We start from the raw sequence: 14,908 nt of genomic DNA, 5'->3' as shown, positions 1-14,908 counted from the left end.
ACGAGTGAATCTGACTGCATTAGATGTGAAAGATATGAATAAAAATGATGTTATTTCAGCCAGCGCTCATACCTGTATTTAGTTCCTGTTTTTGGTCGAAGTCCAAAGTAGTCGATTGTCGAGTTCACGCGCGTGATCATATGTAACTAAACCCATGCGCGTGAACTCGACAATCGACTACTTTGGACTTCGACCAAAAACAGGAACTAAATACAGGTATGAGCGCTGGCTGAAATAACATCATTTTTATTCATATCTTTCACATCTAATGCAGTCAGATTCACTCGTGTTCACTCTGAAGTTATCATCTAACATGGCTGGGCACTTGTAATGAAACAATAAGGATGCTAAGAGGCTAAAAGCAGGTTTAAAACTTGCCCCATTGAAGTCAATAGGGTGCAAATTTTAAAAAGAGGATAACACGGTGTAGGCAACACTGGTTTTTGTCGTTGTTCTCTGTATTGACAGCACTCCAAATTTACAAAAAAATTAGCTCAATGTTAAAATTGACCGGAGTTCTCCTTTAAATCAACCCTGACCGTTCATGAAAATAAATAAATGGTTTGTTTTTTCTTCCCATTCAGAATCTGATCCGAAGTGAACGGTTAGGAATAAAAAGTGTTTACATAATGCTATTGGGGGCTGTTGTAGTAATGGAAGGGTTGTGCCAGCCAAGCTCAATTATCCCTTGGGCAAATTGCCCATATAATTCAATCAGTAGTGCAGAGGGGAGGGTGATTATCCATGACCCGTGTTAGTGAAGTCAGCTCTGTTTGTGGCGCTAACCCTCCTTCTTAGGACATTACCTTAACCTAGTCCTGCTCCTTTGAGACCTTATTATCTTGTTGAAATGCATTGCACTTCAGAGGCCTAAGGGCTATCTGTAGCCTATCAAGGGCTATCAAGATACACTGTATCATACAAATGGGAAGAGTGTATTAGACTGAGAGGTTAGTTTGGACTGGCTACAGCAAGCAGCTAATGTATAATGAAATGTTGTAGCTTGCAAAACTCACTGATTATGATGGATTTTGTAGTGCTTTTTGAATCTTTTGCATCTGAAAGTAAGGCAAAACGCTATTTTTTTTTAGGCAAAAGGCAAGCAAAGATACATTTTTTCTACAACTGTTTTGTCATTTGGTTTATTTTCTTTCTCTTAATGCTATAAAAAAAAGGTTAGGGGAAAAGCAGTGACATTTTTCAGCAAGGACACCTTAAATTGATCAAAATTGACAGTGTATAATGTTACAACATTTCTATTTCAATAAATGCTGTTCATCGAAGAAGCCTAAAATAAGTATCCGAGTTCCCACATACATTTTAAGCAGCACAGCTGTTTTAAAGATTGATAATAATAATAAATGTTTCTTGAGCGCCAAATCAGCATATTAGAATGATTCATTGCACTCTGTCTAACTAATTATTCAGGGTTTCCGCAAGACTAAATAGTCGACTAGTCGTTCAGGCAACCCAATATTGTTTCTTTGGAGTTGACAGTGGATATTTTGGCCATTGACAATGCAATTCTTACAGTTGCACCACTTGCACACATCAAGCACACTAATCACATCAAGCATTACAGTGCAGCTGCAACCAACAGAGAAAATCCAGATCTGTAATATGATATGGCATGACATGACATTGCAATCTCCTCAGGCAATCCAAACATGGCTTTGAGAACCAAATGGAAAACTTTATAGACTGCAAAGAAAGAAAAAAAAGTCCTTTTAGGAGAAATGCAAACTGTTTATGTGACAATTTGCATTAAATATATCCCTATGTAAATTATGTGCATTATTTCCTGGAAATGGCTAATTAAACATTTATTGCCAAAGCATGTCATTACCACTCAGTCATTCCTAGAATAGTGATTAGCAATTCAATAGTTATACAGTTGATCTGAAGAGCTTGAATTAAAAAAAAAAAAAATGTATAGCTCCAACTCAAGTGTAAAAGCAGCTCTAAACCCAGAACAACATGCCACCATCAGTTTACATAATGCATCTCTGAGCTTAGCGATGCTCATTATCATGCTAATTTAAATGTAGTACAGATGGCGCGCACTGTCTTTTGCTGAATCAGAGAGTTCTTTCATTTAACAGGAGGATGACATCATGTCGTTGTGGCATTCACCTTCTGAACGCTTTCCTTGGCCTGTCGTGAACTAACTTGTGTATGTTGGGAGGAAAGGCAAGGTTGCATAAATTATAGGACATTGTTTATTCATGATTCATGCGCTTGAAGAGAAGCACTTTGCTGTAAAGGAAGAAAAAGGCTTTTAAAATGTTCTCGTATAGAGGAGTGGATGAGAACCAGTGATGTGTAATTCATTTTCTTGGTATATTTTCATTTTTGTGTTGTGAAGTACAATATTCTGTGACAAAGTGGATCATTTTTAATCTTAAAAGGATAAAGGTGTTATTTTCTGTTTTTGTTTTAGTTCTTTATTATGTTTCAGTGACGATACTTGAAAAGGGATACATTTAGAGACAAAACTTCTCAGAGTTTTTTAGTGTGCTGACAGCAAGCTGTTTTTAGTGTGCTGTTATAATGTTTTATGATTTTTTTCTATTTAATTTGTGTAATGACTGACAACCATTCTTAAGCTGACTTTGTCCTGAAGAAAACACTGGTGCTTTCAAAACGTTACGGCCTGACCATAGACTGTAAAAAAAGATGGACGACGCCCCTTTGCTTTCTTCCATTGATGAGAACTGAAGCCGTCAGTGTCCCGATATGGCGCTGACATCTTGGGACTTGAGTCTGCGCAGTAGCGATCTCGGGACCAGACCTGCGCAGAAGTGAGCAGGAAGTAAAGCCGCAAAATCACCGCCTCGCCCTCACTCTCGCAGAATGCACTCTCCCTGCACTTTTCAAGTGGTCTATGTCTGCTCCGTTCCTCCGTTCTGCTCCAATTTTGATGTCTGTTGAATGCAGTACGACAAGAGGCTTATTAAAATAAAGTAAATACAATCTCCTCAGTCCTCCAAAGATCCCGAAAAAAAGTCAGCTGGTGCTTCAGTGACTACTTCACTCAAATAACCTGTCAATCATGACGTTACACCAACGTTTTTATAGCATCAGTTAACTAACTAAAATCAAACTTATTTTAAAAACAGACACTTGAACTTACATCAGCGTGATCAAAATGACAACAAATGACAGAAACCACCTTTGGAAAAAAGATATTTGAAGTGTAATTTAATTGTTTAGTTGGTCTCACGTCCTGTTGAATAACACGGGGAGGCGGGTTTATGACCTGTGAGTTTGGGCCTGGACTACCAGTTAATTCAACCCAAGACAGGCGGGACAATTCGAAAGGAGGTAGATGTGTTTTTGAAAAGCATTTTTATGCTGTACCTTTATTTGCACAGAAATGTCATACTTCACCTGTAAAGGCTAGGTCATAATGACAACACAATGCCAACAAACCTCTGTTAATATTGTTAACTAAAACTATTAACAAATGTTTTTGTTGATTGAAAAAGCAGAACTAAGATATGAATATTATATGAAAAACCTAAACTTGAAAAACTTAAATGAAAAGTTGAAGTGCTAAAATGACAAAAGCACATAAAACTGAACAAAAATGAAAACTGAAACAATAAAAGCTTAATAAATAATAATATAATTGTCACAGTGTGGTTATCTCAGGAACAGACTCTGATTAAAGATGCAAACTCAAACTTTCATAATAACTTTCATAACAAACCGACAGGCAGGGAAAACTTACATAAACTGACAAAGGCTGAAAGCAAGGGTGCATCATAAATAGCAAACAGAAATGAGATAATTAATCAGACACAGCTGGGACAAATGAACTCAGATTGACAGTAACCATAGAAACAAATGAGTGGCGGGAAACAGAACAAATGAACACAGGAACTGATCAAAGATACAGAAAGTCCAAACATGAACTGAAACGTGACAATAATAGTATAAATGAATAATACTAAAATTAGGGCCAGATTTACTAAACAGGGCAAATTAGCGTGAGAGCGCAAAAAAACCCAAATCTACCTAGAGCAGAGTAAATTAGCGTCTGGTTTAAAACATGCTTTTTTGGGCGGTAAGTAATGTCGCAAATAACAGTAAATTGACGAGCGAAAAAAACTTAGTAAATCGCCTTGTGTGATTCAGTTAAATACTCTCCTACCTTAAATTTTGTTTCTGAAAGGAAAACTCCTACAAATGCATTTGCAATAAGGTCAGCCGTAAAAATAATCCTGTCTACGCTTTTTTAGCGATCATTTTCTATACGACAAAAGAGGGTTTTCGCTGGTGCAAGCTGTTAGTAAATCTGGCCCATAGTTTTTTATTTGTATTTAAAGGGTTAAGTTTAGGTGGTTATCATGGCACTGTGACCCTCTGCTGGTAGATGCCTTAATTACACCACTTGACAAAAAGGCATTTCAAAATTAGATTAGCATTCTGATTAAATACAATTTTTGCAAGCAACATATCATCAATATTTCATTATAATATAGTAGATGTTTTACCAGTGTCAATTTGACCAATTCCTTTTTATAGGGCTCTTATAACGGACTTATAGTGACTATCTCAGGAGAGGGTTTGAGACAGTGCACATTGAGATATTCTGATGAATTATTCATCAGTTTAAATAAATAGAAGAACTCATTGGTTATCATGAAGTACTCAAAATGAGTGCTGCCACTATCTTACTGCTGTTTCTTATAGTAGGCGTCTGATTATGTTGACCCGTGTCTAGGTACTGTATGTACTGTATGTGTTTTGTTGAGAGATATGGCAGTCTTCCAGCAGAGGCATTACCATCCACCCAGTTAGTATTATCACCACTGAGGTCAGACCTGCTGTAGAAGCCACTTCATTTGAACTGCACGCTGAGCCCTCAACAGCTGTCTCTCTGTTGCTCACTGTGGAGGTTTATATGTGTGATGACAGTGATGGCAGCTGGCATGGTGACTTAGATGTTGTAGGAATGTGCTTTTGGTGCATGTCTGATGGCAAGCAGCAGAATCTGAATCTGTATCTCTTGCCGAGAACATTTATACCCTGTAGTGCTGTCTTCTGGTCCTGTAACTCAACTAATAGAGTGTAGCAATTCCACACTCACAGGGAACACACTGATGAAGTCCAGAGAAGAGTCAGGATGGTTGAAGTACTCTGTTAGTGAGGTTGATTAGTCAAAGATATTAAAGCAGGGCTATGCAGTTTCAGGAATTTCTTCGCTGTATTCTCGCTTTTTGCTCGCAGGTTTCTCTATAGAGCTCCCCCTACAGCTTCTGAAAAGCTTTTCGAAAAACTCATTGGTGACTCTCAGATACGTCTCGGTTACTAACGTAACCTCGGTTCCCTGAGATGAGGGAACGAGTGTTGCGTAAGCTTGCTTACGCTACGGGAAAGCCCCTTTCTCGAGAAGATTGAAGCCTAAAATTATCCTTATAATTTGCCTTAATTTAAAACGCACTTGCTGCAGCAAGCAGACCCAAGTGAGACGGCTCGCGCGCTTATTGGCTGCTCTGCAGCAACTGCTGCAACCTATGGAGAGATGCGACTGGCATGAGAGCCAATAGGAGCCCTTCGCGCTCTCTATGGATCATAGTCCGCCGAAATGGGCGTGGCTTCATACTATAAAATGCCGCGTCGCCCATAGATACCTTGTTTTCATCGACTCAAGCGATACAGACGGAGCACAACACGGCAAGGGTACGCAACACTCGTTCCCTCATCTCAGGGAACCGAGGTTACGTTAGTAACCGAGACGTTCCCTTTCGAGAGTACTCTTGTGTTGCGTAAGCTTGTATTAGCAGTATGTATATATACTGTATATATAATTATGCAGTAAGTATAGCCTACAATAAAAATATACTTAAAAATACTAATTCAATATCATTGAATATAATCTTTATGGGATTTCTTTAGATTAGTCAAACATTTTAAACAGATTTTGATTATATATAACAATATTGCATATTGATAATATACATTGATATTGAAAAATGAAGAACTCCTGAATATTTTATAAAAGCATTTGTCAAATCAAGTTTATTAGACAAAAGAAACATGCTGAATAATGCTGCATTCATTCCGCTGTGCACATTTAATAGGTTCAGGTACTCTGATATCCTATGCTGCCCCTCGAGGAAAAATCCCTGACTTTCGCACCGTTAAATGGCCTGCATTAGGAGCAGCGTGACGGGGATGGTGTAGACTGTCTCAGACGTGGCTAAGGTTGGCATCAGTTTGTGCTCTGATTACACAGGCTTTTAGTGGCTGGACTCTCCAGGGCGTTTCTGTGGTCGTGCAGTTTGCCTCACACCCTTCTTCAGTTTAATTCAACAGCTGTGTAAAGGCAGGCTGTCTCTCTCACCCTTGTATTCTCACCGGGAATCTTCCTCACCTTCTCACTCATTTACATTTATTTAGTTGGCAGATCCATTTATCCACAGCGACTTACACAATTTCTTTTCTACAGAGACCGTCACCCTGGAGAAGTTTGGGGTTAATTGTCACTTAATATTCAACAATATTATTGATCTGACTGTACTGACACTGTTGTAGAACTGAACTATCATTTTTTGCAGAACTGCTTTATAGATGAATGAACTAATTTGATAATTGATGATCTTTACAACGGAACTGAATCAACACTGAACTGACTTCAGCTGAACAACTGCAGAAATGCATAATTTTCCTGTTATCGCTGTAAAGCTGATTTGAAACAATCTGTATTGTATAAAGCGCTTTATAAATAAAGGTGACTTGACTTGACTTAATGGATACAGTGGTGGTAGCTAATGAATCATTTCAAACCCACAATGGTTTAGTTACCAGCCCAGATCTTTAACCACTAAGACAAACCCTTCTCCGACTGCAGTTTTGAAAGTTTATTCTCCTGGAGTCTCTCAGTTGTTATTATTTTGAAAAAGATCCTTCAGAGTTTTAAATTATGCATATGTATACATACATTATAGGGATAGTTCTCCCAAATATGAAGATTTGATCATCAATTACTCCTCATGTCATTCTAACCCCATAATTAATTCGTTCTTCTGGGAAACACAAGGAGATGTTAGGAACATTTCTGCTATGTTCTGGACCGCAAAAGTAGATGGATATTAATTCTGTCAAGCTTAAAGTGTTTACTAACATTCATATGTTTGGGTTGGGTGTTTTTAAATATGTTTTTATAAGAGGTCTCTTGTGCTCACCAAGGCAGCATTTATGTGATCAAAATAAAAATTGCGAAATATTATTACAATTTAAAATAACTTTTCTATTTTCATGTATTTTACAATGTAATGTAATGTGCAGTGTAACTCCTGTGCAAAGCTGAATTTTTAGCAACCATTAGTCCAGTCTTCAGAATCACATGATTCTTCAGAAATCATTTAAGGGATGTTGATTTGGTGCTCAGTGAACATTTCCTAAACGGCTGTACTGCCTAATTTATTTTTGGATTATTTGAGTTTAAATAAAACATTTATTTAAAATGATCTTTTGTAACATTATAACCTTCTTTACTGACACTTTTTTTTATCAACTTAAAGCATCCTTCCTGAATAAAAATAAAAATTTCTTACTGTCATCAAACTTTTAGACATCAAACTTTTAAATAGTACGTGTATTTTACACACAAATTGTATTTTTCTTTACTTTTATGGTCCATTTTGGAACTTGGCAACTAGAATACCATCCACTTTCCTTATATGGAAAAAATCTGATCAGACAATGTTGAAAATTTCCTTTTGTTTCACAGAAGAAATAAAATGATACAGGCAAGGACATTAGAGCGAGTAAATTATGGCAGAATTGTAATTTTAGTTTCCTTTAACACAACCAATCTACTGTACAATGACATTATAAAATCACAAATAAGCTGCTATGTTATTCTGCATTGTCTTGAATATGGCAAATGATCTCCTTTGTGTACTCATCAGAGAATAACAGATACTTGGATCCTGAAAATAGAATATTAATGTGATGTGAAATTCGAGAATTTCACACAGCCTTGCCCTAGATAGTTCAAAAAAAAAAAAAAAACTCTTTTACATAACAAAACATTTCATAACCTGCCAGATTCGCACGGAAAACCGTATGTAGGGGTCGCGCAGCCCAGCAGCAGCTCTCCAGTTCTTCATGACTTGCACTTTGTTTGTTTTCTTTTGCTCTCCTCTACTTCGGTGAAGGGCAAGGCCATATGGAGCAGAAGGGCCAGCCCCATGAGAGAATCATTTTGCATGTGTGCAGGGTACATCACAGTGTGCATTACTTCCTGTCTCAGCTCTCTCTTCTCCACCCAGTGCCAGTCTGGCAGGGGCTTATGACCAGACCTGTACTTTCCCAGAGGCCTTCTGCTTTCTGAAGTAGTTTGACACTGTAAACTCTTTGATATATGTGAGCATGCTGCATCTTCACAGTGTGACGCTGTGTTGGATCACTTGATTTTTCTTTCTTTCTGATGATATCAAAGAGCACTGCGGTTTGTGTGTTGGTGTCTTGTGTTCAAGTATGCAAAGTGTATCAGATACATTGTATCTCATGCTGGAATTTTAGTTTGGGTTGCACTGCAAAAAAAAAAAAAAAAGTTTATTTAACTATTTTTGTCAGTGCTTAAATATTTAGGTCATTATTTTTTATTAGTGTAGTGTAATTTAGTGTATTTATTAAGCTATTTTCCTCATGAGGACCATTGTCAGCTCCCCATAATGTAGGCAATTTCAAGTTTTGCTGTTGCGGGCACATTTGGTACACAATCACACACTCTTTTCTCCCATTTGGTGCAAACTATGAGAATCTCATTTCCCAGTCTTTGAGCATGGCATCTGTTCCTAAGTGCTCCGAATTTATTATTAGCTTAGTTCAGCCCTGCAATCACACTCCAGTGAATCCATCGTTTAATATTTAGCAGGCAAATAACTCAAATAACTAAAATGTGAGGTTAGGTAACGTTTAAAAACATTTACACTGGCTTCTCAAATATGGAGTGATACACTTGCAATTCTCAGCTATTGGATTTGCTCAAAAAAGACCTTAATGTATATGCATTTCCTTTTCGGGTTAGAAAACATCATATATTTGTTGTCAGTGGTGCCTATAAATCTTCACTTTATGAGTGTCTGCATCTTGGCACCAGCATGGAAACCCTTTATCTCCCCCTGTCGCTCATTAGATTGGAGATCAGTGGTGTTTTGGGCACTATAGGTGACAAATAGTGCTTTGGCTGGGACTGCATTGGGAACGGGTGAATGTAATTTTTCCTCAGTCACTGAAAGGGTAACAATATTAGAAAGGCAATGATGCCCTTCTTCAAAGAGAAGCTGTGTGCTGATCTTGTACCGACTGCACAGCTCACGTCCACATTGCAGCCCTCTTCTGCAATGAGGCAGGCACTGCGCTGGGCGTTGATGGCCTTAGTTAACACGCATACTGTACACATACACTCACCCACCTACCACTAAGATCTCCTGCATACATAGTGCTATCTGTGAAGTTCCTGTTGTTTGATGCAACAAAATGTAAGTCAGTAATAATTAGCAGTTTTTTAATAGGAGAAAATATTAAGTTGAGCATTTTTGACCAACAGAAATAACAGTATTGAGGTCATTCCTGTGATTCAGAACCTTTTCAACTTTCATTTTTTTATTTTATCTACTTTGTAATTGAAGGCCATACGCTACCGTTGAAAATGTGGGGTCGGAAGGATCTTTTAATGTTTTTGAAAGAAGTAGGTTATGCTCACCAAGGCTGCATTTATTTGGTCGAAAATATTTTTCTATTTGAATATTTTTTTTTTTAATGTTATTTACAGTATTTCAGTGATTACAAAGCTGCATTTCTGCATGATCCTTCTGAAATCATTAGAATATGCTGATTTGGTGCTCAAGAAACATTTCTTATTAAATGATCAATGTTTCTTAATATTTTTGTGGAAACCATGATACATGTTTTTTTTTTCTTTCAGGATTCTTTGATAAATAAAAAACTGCATTCATTTTTATAGCATTGTAAAATGTCATTTATGTCACTTCAGATCAATTTAATGTGGTCTTGCTCAATAAAAGTATTAATTTCATTAAAAATTTAATAAAATATAACCGATCCCAAATAAGACTTTTAAGGAATATGCTTTGCTCAGGTTCGGGGATTTTGAGAGTTAGAATTGAGAGTTATCTTACATGAGGTGTTGCTTCAAATTATAATGACCAGGCTTTTGTTATTTTAAAAGCATTTTTCAAAAGACTATCAAGATAGAAAGTGAATTTTAGGACAGAAAACAAAAACAAAAAACATATACCTAGATATTAAAACACTATTGGTTGTACATTTGATTAATTTCATTGTCTTTCCTATTTTGCAGTTTTTTCCTTATGGTGATGCGTCAAAGTTCGCTCAGCACGCTTTCAGAACCTTCGACAAGAATGGAGACGGCACCATCGACTTCAGAGAGTTCATCTGTGCCCTGTCCATCACATCACGAGGCAGCTTCGAACAGAAACTCAACTGGGCCTTTAACATGTACGACCTGGATGGAGACGGCAAAATCACACGAGTCGAGATGCTTGAGATCATTGAGGTGCTCGATTCAGTCTGTTCTTCTGTTTACTTGCGTAAAGCAATGAAAGATAATCAAAACTAAATTAAAATTTAAGACACGTAAGAAAAGCTGTTTTATTTTATATCAGTCAACCCCAAGGCCCCAACTCTCCACAACAGTTTTCAACTTTTACAGTTTACATGCTTTACTGGATAAGGATATATTTTTAAAGCATATTTAAAAATATGTTTTACTCACAATTTCTATCGAATAAAATATTTTAGAGCTTGGCATAACTAGACAAATTTATATTCTTTATAAAAATGATAACATTTAGATAATTTACATGATTTTTCCAAGTCTAGAAATGGACAATGAGAATGGATTTCACACTTTGTCACACTTGTCACAACCAATTAGGTCCAGATTTTTCAAGACTGTGGCAATCTTGGTTTTTCAAAGAAAAAAATAGAAAAACATTAGTTGAGGGGGTGAATTAAAATAAATGTCTTGATTTTATATTGCTTCGGTATATTTTAATGCTCGTTTTGTCTTAGAAACCATTGTTCTATGTCTATTTATTCCAAGCTCTGAAATATTTTAGGGATGCACGATATATCGGCCACCATATCGGCATCGGCCAATATATGTTTATCGATATATCTCCGACAAGAAAATGTGTCCAATACATTAAAGCCGATAAATAATGGATTATGTCCATCAGCTGAGACACTTCAGATGTGCACTGTTTGCCATGATGGTTTTAAATAGCTTGAAATACGATTGGAATCACTTCAAAAAAGGAAAATACAGTTAAAGGGATAGTTCACTTTGAAATTAATTTTTGATTATGTTTTAGCTTACCTCAAAGGCATCCAAGATGTAGGTGTCTTTGTTTCCACAGTATTTTCAATTTTGATATTTTTAGGTCAAACCGTGCTTGTCTGACAGTCATATCATGCAGGTCTATGGGGTCCACCTCAAAGAGCATACACCGAGTCCAAATTAAACATGATTTAATGACTCATGTCTAAAAGTAAGTACACATTGATGGCCTAAGACACGAAACGAGCGGTTTATGTGAGAAAACGAACAGTATTTATATTGTTTTTACCTCTTGTAACAGCCATGTCTAAGTGATCTGAGGGCGCGCGCGCTTCCTGGTGTGTGACGTGTGCGCAGACTGGTGCATAGATGTATACACTAGATGTCGCCTTGGCAGTTCATTGGAACGAATGTCTTTAATGCGACATCTAGTGTATATATACCTATGCACCAGTCTGCGTACACGCCACACAGAAGGAAGCGCCCGCGCCCTCAGATCACTTGGACGTGGCTGTGTTACAAGAGGTAAAAACAATATAAATACAGTTCGTTTTCTCACATAAACCGCTCGTTTCGTGTCTTAGGCCATCAATGTGTACTTACTTTTAGACATGAGTCATTAAATCATGTTTAATTTGGACTTCTCTGTGCATGCTCTTTGAGGTGGACCCCATAGACCTGCATGATATGACTGTCAGACAAGAACGGTTTGACCTAAAAATATCAAAATTGAAAATACTGTGGAAACAAAGACACCTACATCTTGGATGCCCTTGAGGTAAGCTAAAACATATCAAAAATTAATTTCAAAGTGAACTATCCCTTTAAGTGCAACATGTGCAATGCAAGTATGTAATATAGACTACATATAATTATAATGAGAACATTTGAATTGTCTACATGGGTTTTAATGGTGGTGAGACTTCTGTATTTGTAATCAGGCTCTCAAAAATGATCAAAAAATTAAGATTTAGGTTTCTCTGCCAATATATTGGTTATCGGCATTCAAATATAAAGAATTATCGGATTCTTAAATTCTTATCCAGAGAATCATAAACAACTGGAAAATACATGGGGCTTTTAAATATTGTTGGACATTGAGGAGCCTAGGGCTGTGTCCGAAGTCGCATATTCTCTTGAGTACTTATTTTAAATAAACCGCAATTCTGTTCTATATAGTATAAATGTGTTGTATGAATGTAATCTGGACGTACTATATTCGCCACGTTGTCATTATCATGTGACCTACCAGTGTCAGTTACGTCGCTTCACTCCCATTCACAAATCCTCTCCCGTGGCCTCATAGGATAGTAAATTGTCCATCGAATGCACACTTCAGAATCTCTGCGAAAGTAGGTCATCCAACTCTTTTATGAGTACTGTGAATTCGGACATACTTATTTTGCTTCATACTGTTTCCCACCTACTATATAGTAGGGAAGTATGCGATTTCGGATGCAGCTTAGGAGTCAAAAAGTTTGAGGACCACTGTTCAATGTGGAGTGAGGCGCCCCCTCATGGTCAGAGAGAGAGAGTGGACAAGAAATGGAGGGGGATTGACTGACTTTCCAAAAGATTTGAATCTAAATTGTTCTGCTTTTCTCATTTCAAGGCAATTTACAAGATGGTGGGGACTGTTATCATGATGAAGATGAACGAGGACGGCCTGACGCCCGAGCAACGGGTCGACAAAATCTTCAGTAAGATGGATAAGAACAACGACGACCAGATCTCATTGGACGAGTTTAAAGAAGCAGCAAAGGGTGACCCCTCCATTGTATTACTGCTGCAGTGTGACCTGCAAAAATGAGCGTCTCGGAAAAGAGCCAGGGACTGCACAAATGATTAATGTTCCATTCAGTTTGCAGCTATTTCCACTGATAAAAAAAGTTGCTTGGACTACCTTTCAATGAATCCGCTTCCTGTGTTTGAAACACTCGTGTGCATGAGAATGTTCTTTGCTAACGAATTTCACATACGCACCCACACAAACACCTTTGCACACACAGATACTCTCTCACACGCATACAATGCAAATACATACACACATACAGACCATGCCATGCACAAATAGAATGACATGAATATTAATATACATACATATTAAGTTGTCAAAATTAACTGCCAATATGTGAAGAGTGTGCAAAGTACCTTCTGAATCCACTGGAGCTTGCGCATCATTGATGTGCTGTATTAAATTGAGCTACTATTTATTGTACCGATGCTAGCTGTGTGTACCATATACTGCGTAATGTCAACCGAACTGATTCTTATGGTAATCGTAACTATTCCGGATTTACCCACTCGTCTGGATGGACAAAAAGATAAGCTCATGTCCGTCGCACTTTTCCCTTCAAATGTGCTTGTACTGTTGGTGAATATAAATGTAGTTTCTTTGCATGCCATTAGGTTTGCCTTAAGAATACTTCCCTCATTTGCATCCTGCATAAAGAATGATAACAAGCCTTATTTAAAAGAAAGAAAAAAAACAGCTATTGAAATTTGAGTTGTGCAATAGAATTAGATGGATAATTCATTGGTTTTGCAAAGGTCTTCAAATGTGGTGCACTAGGTATGCATTTGTGATGCATTGATGGGAAAAGGCTAGTATACTACACCTTGTATGTCTAGCATGTACATCACATGTGAGGGGGGTTAAATGTGGCCGAATGTAATCGGTGAGAACAATTCCACCTCTGAGACCATGCATTCATTCTCATGGTCGAAATATTATGCCATAAAAAATATCCCCAATATTAAACCCACAAGCTGTGGATTTTCAGAATGTGATCAAATGAAATTAAATGCATATCAGTGTGCAGATTAATGTGGGGCCCAGGCATGAAATGAATTTGTGAAGATCATTTTTGGGTTGTGTCATTAGGTTTAAAGATGATTTTTGCCTCAAACATGTATCTGTTGGAACTCCCAACTCGTTCTTGACAGATGAAACCGTCCAAGACTGTATTTAATCATACTTTTTACACGCTGCTCTTAAAGGAGAACTCTAACTGGGGGTTTTAAAGGTCAACCCTAATGTTATTACTTTTTAAATCCAGGCGTTTGCACCAACTGCACATTTTGAGCACTGACTCGATTTCTAAATACGCACATTTCTGTGCTTCGTTTGAAAGTACATTCTGCCAGTGTCAAGAGCTTTACACAAGCATAACCTTTGTCATTGTGATGTTTACCTACATAGGCACCGCACCAAATTCATGCAATGGCAAACTTTTCCAATTTAAAAGTTATTTTGTACATGTAGCATGTATTGTGCCCCTGATGCCATGGCTGCACTAACTCCTTGTGTTGTGGTTTAAACTAATAAAAGAGTAAATGGGATGTTTTCTCAATGTCTGGGTTTGATTTGAAAGGAGTTTGGTTGTCAATATGTAGATACTGAAATGTGTTACCTCACCTGCACTTACCATATTATTTGTTAAAGGGATAGATCACCTAAAAATTAAAATTGTGTCATAATTTACTCACCCTCAAGTTGTTCCAAGCCTGTATGACTTTCTTTCTTCTGCTGAACACAAAATAATATATTTTGAAGAATGTCAG

General features: G+C 37.3%; 1 protein-coding gene across 3 annotated transcripts in view; it reads left to right on the top strand.

The window, feature by feature from the left end:
* Positions 1–14,695, top strand: part of vsnl1a (visinin-like 1a) — a 57,178-nt gene extending 42,483 nt beyond the window's left edge. For 2 of the 3 annotated variants that reach the window (XM_079584283.1, XM_079584281.1), the window contains exons 3-4: positions 10,343–10,558; positions 12,957–14,691. In XM_079584283.1, coding sequence (XP_079440409.1) covers positions 10,343–10,558; positions 12,957–13,154 — 414 coding nt within the window. In that variant the 3' untranslated portion in view covers positions 13,155–14,691. Of the gene's footprint in view, positions 1–10,342; positions 10,559–12,956 lie in introns of all 3 variants that reach the window. The other variant, XM_079584282.1, reaches the window with a different exon arrangement.
* The last annotated feature ends 213 nt before the right edge of the window (positions 14,696–14,908 follow it).

This window comes from Phoxinus phoxinus (assembly GCF_949152265.1).
Source record: "Phoxinus phoxinus genome assembly, chromosome: 16".
Taxonomy (NCBI): Eukaryota; Metazoa; Chordata; class Actinopteri; order Cypriniformes; family Leuciscidae; genus Phoxinus; species Phoxinus phoxinus.
Note: the sequence above shows the minus strand (reverse complement) of the source record. Positions and strands in the feature narration are given on the sequence as shown.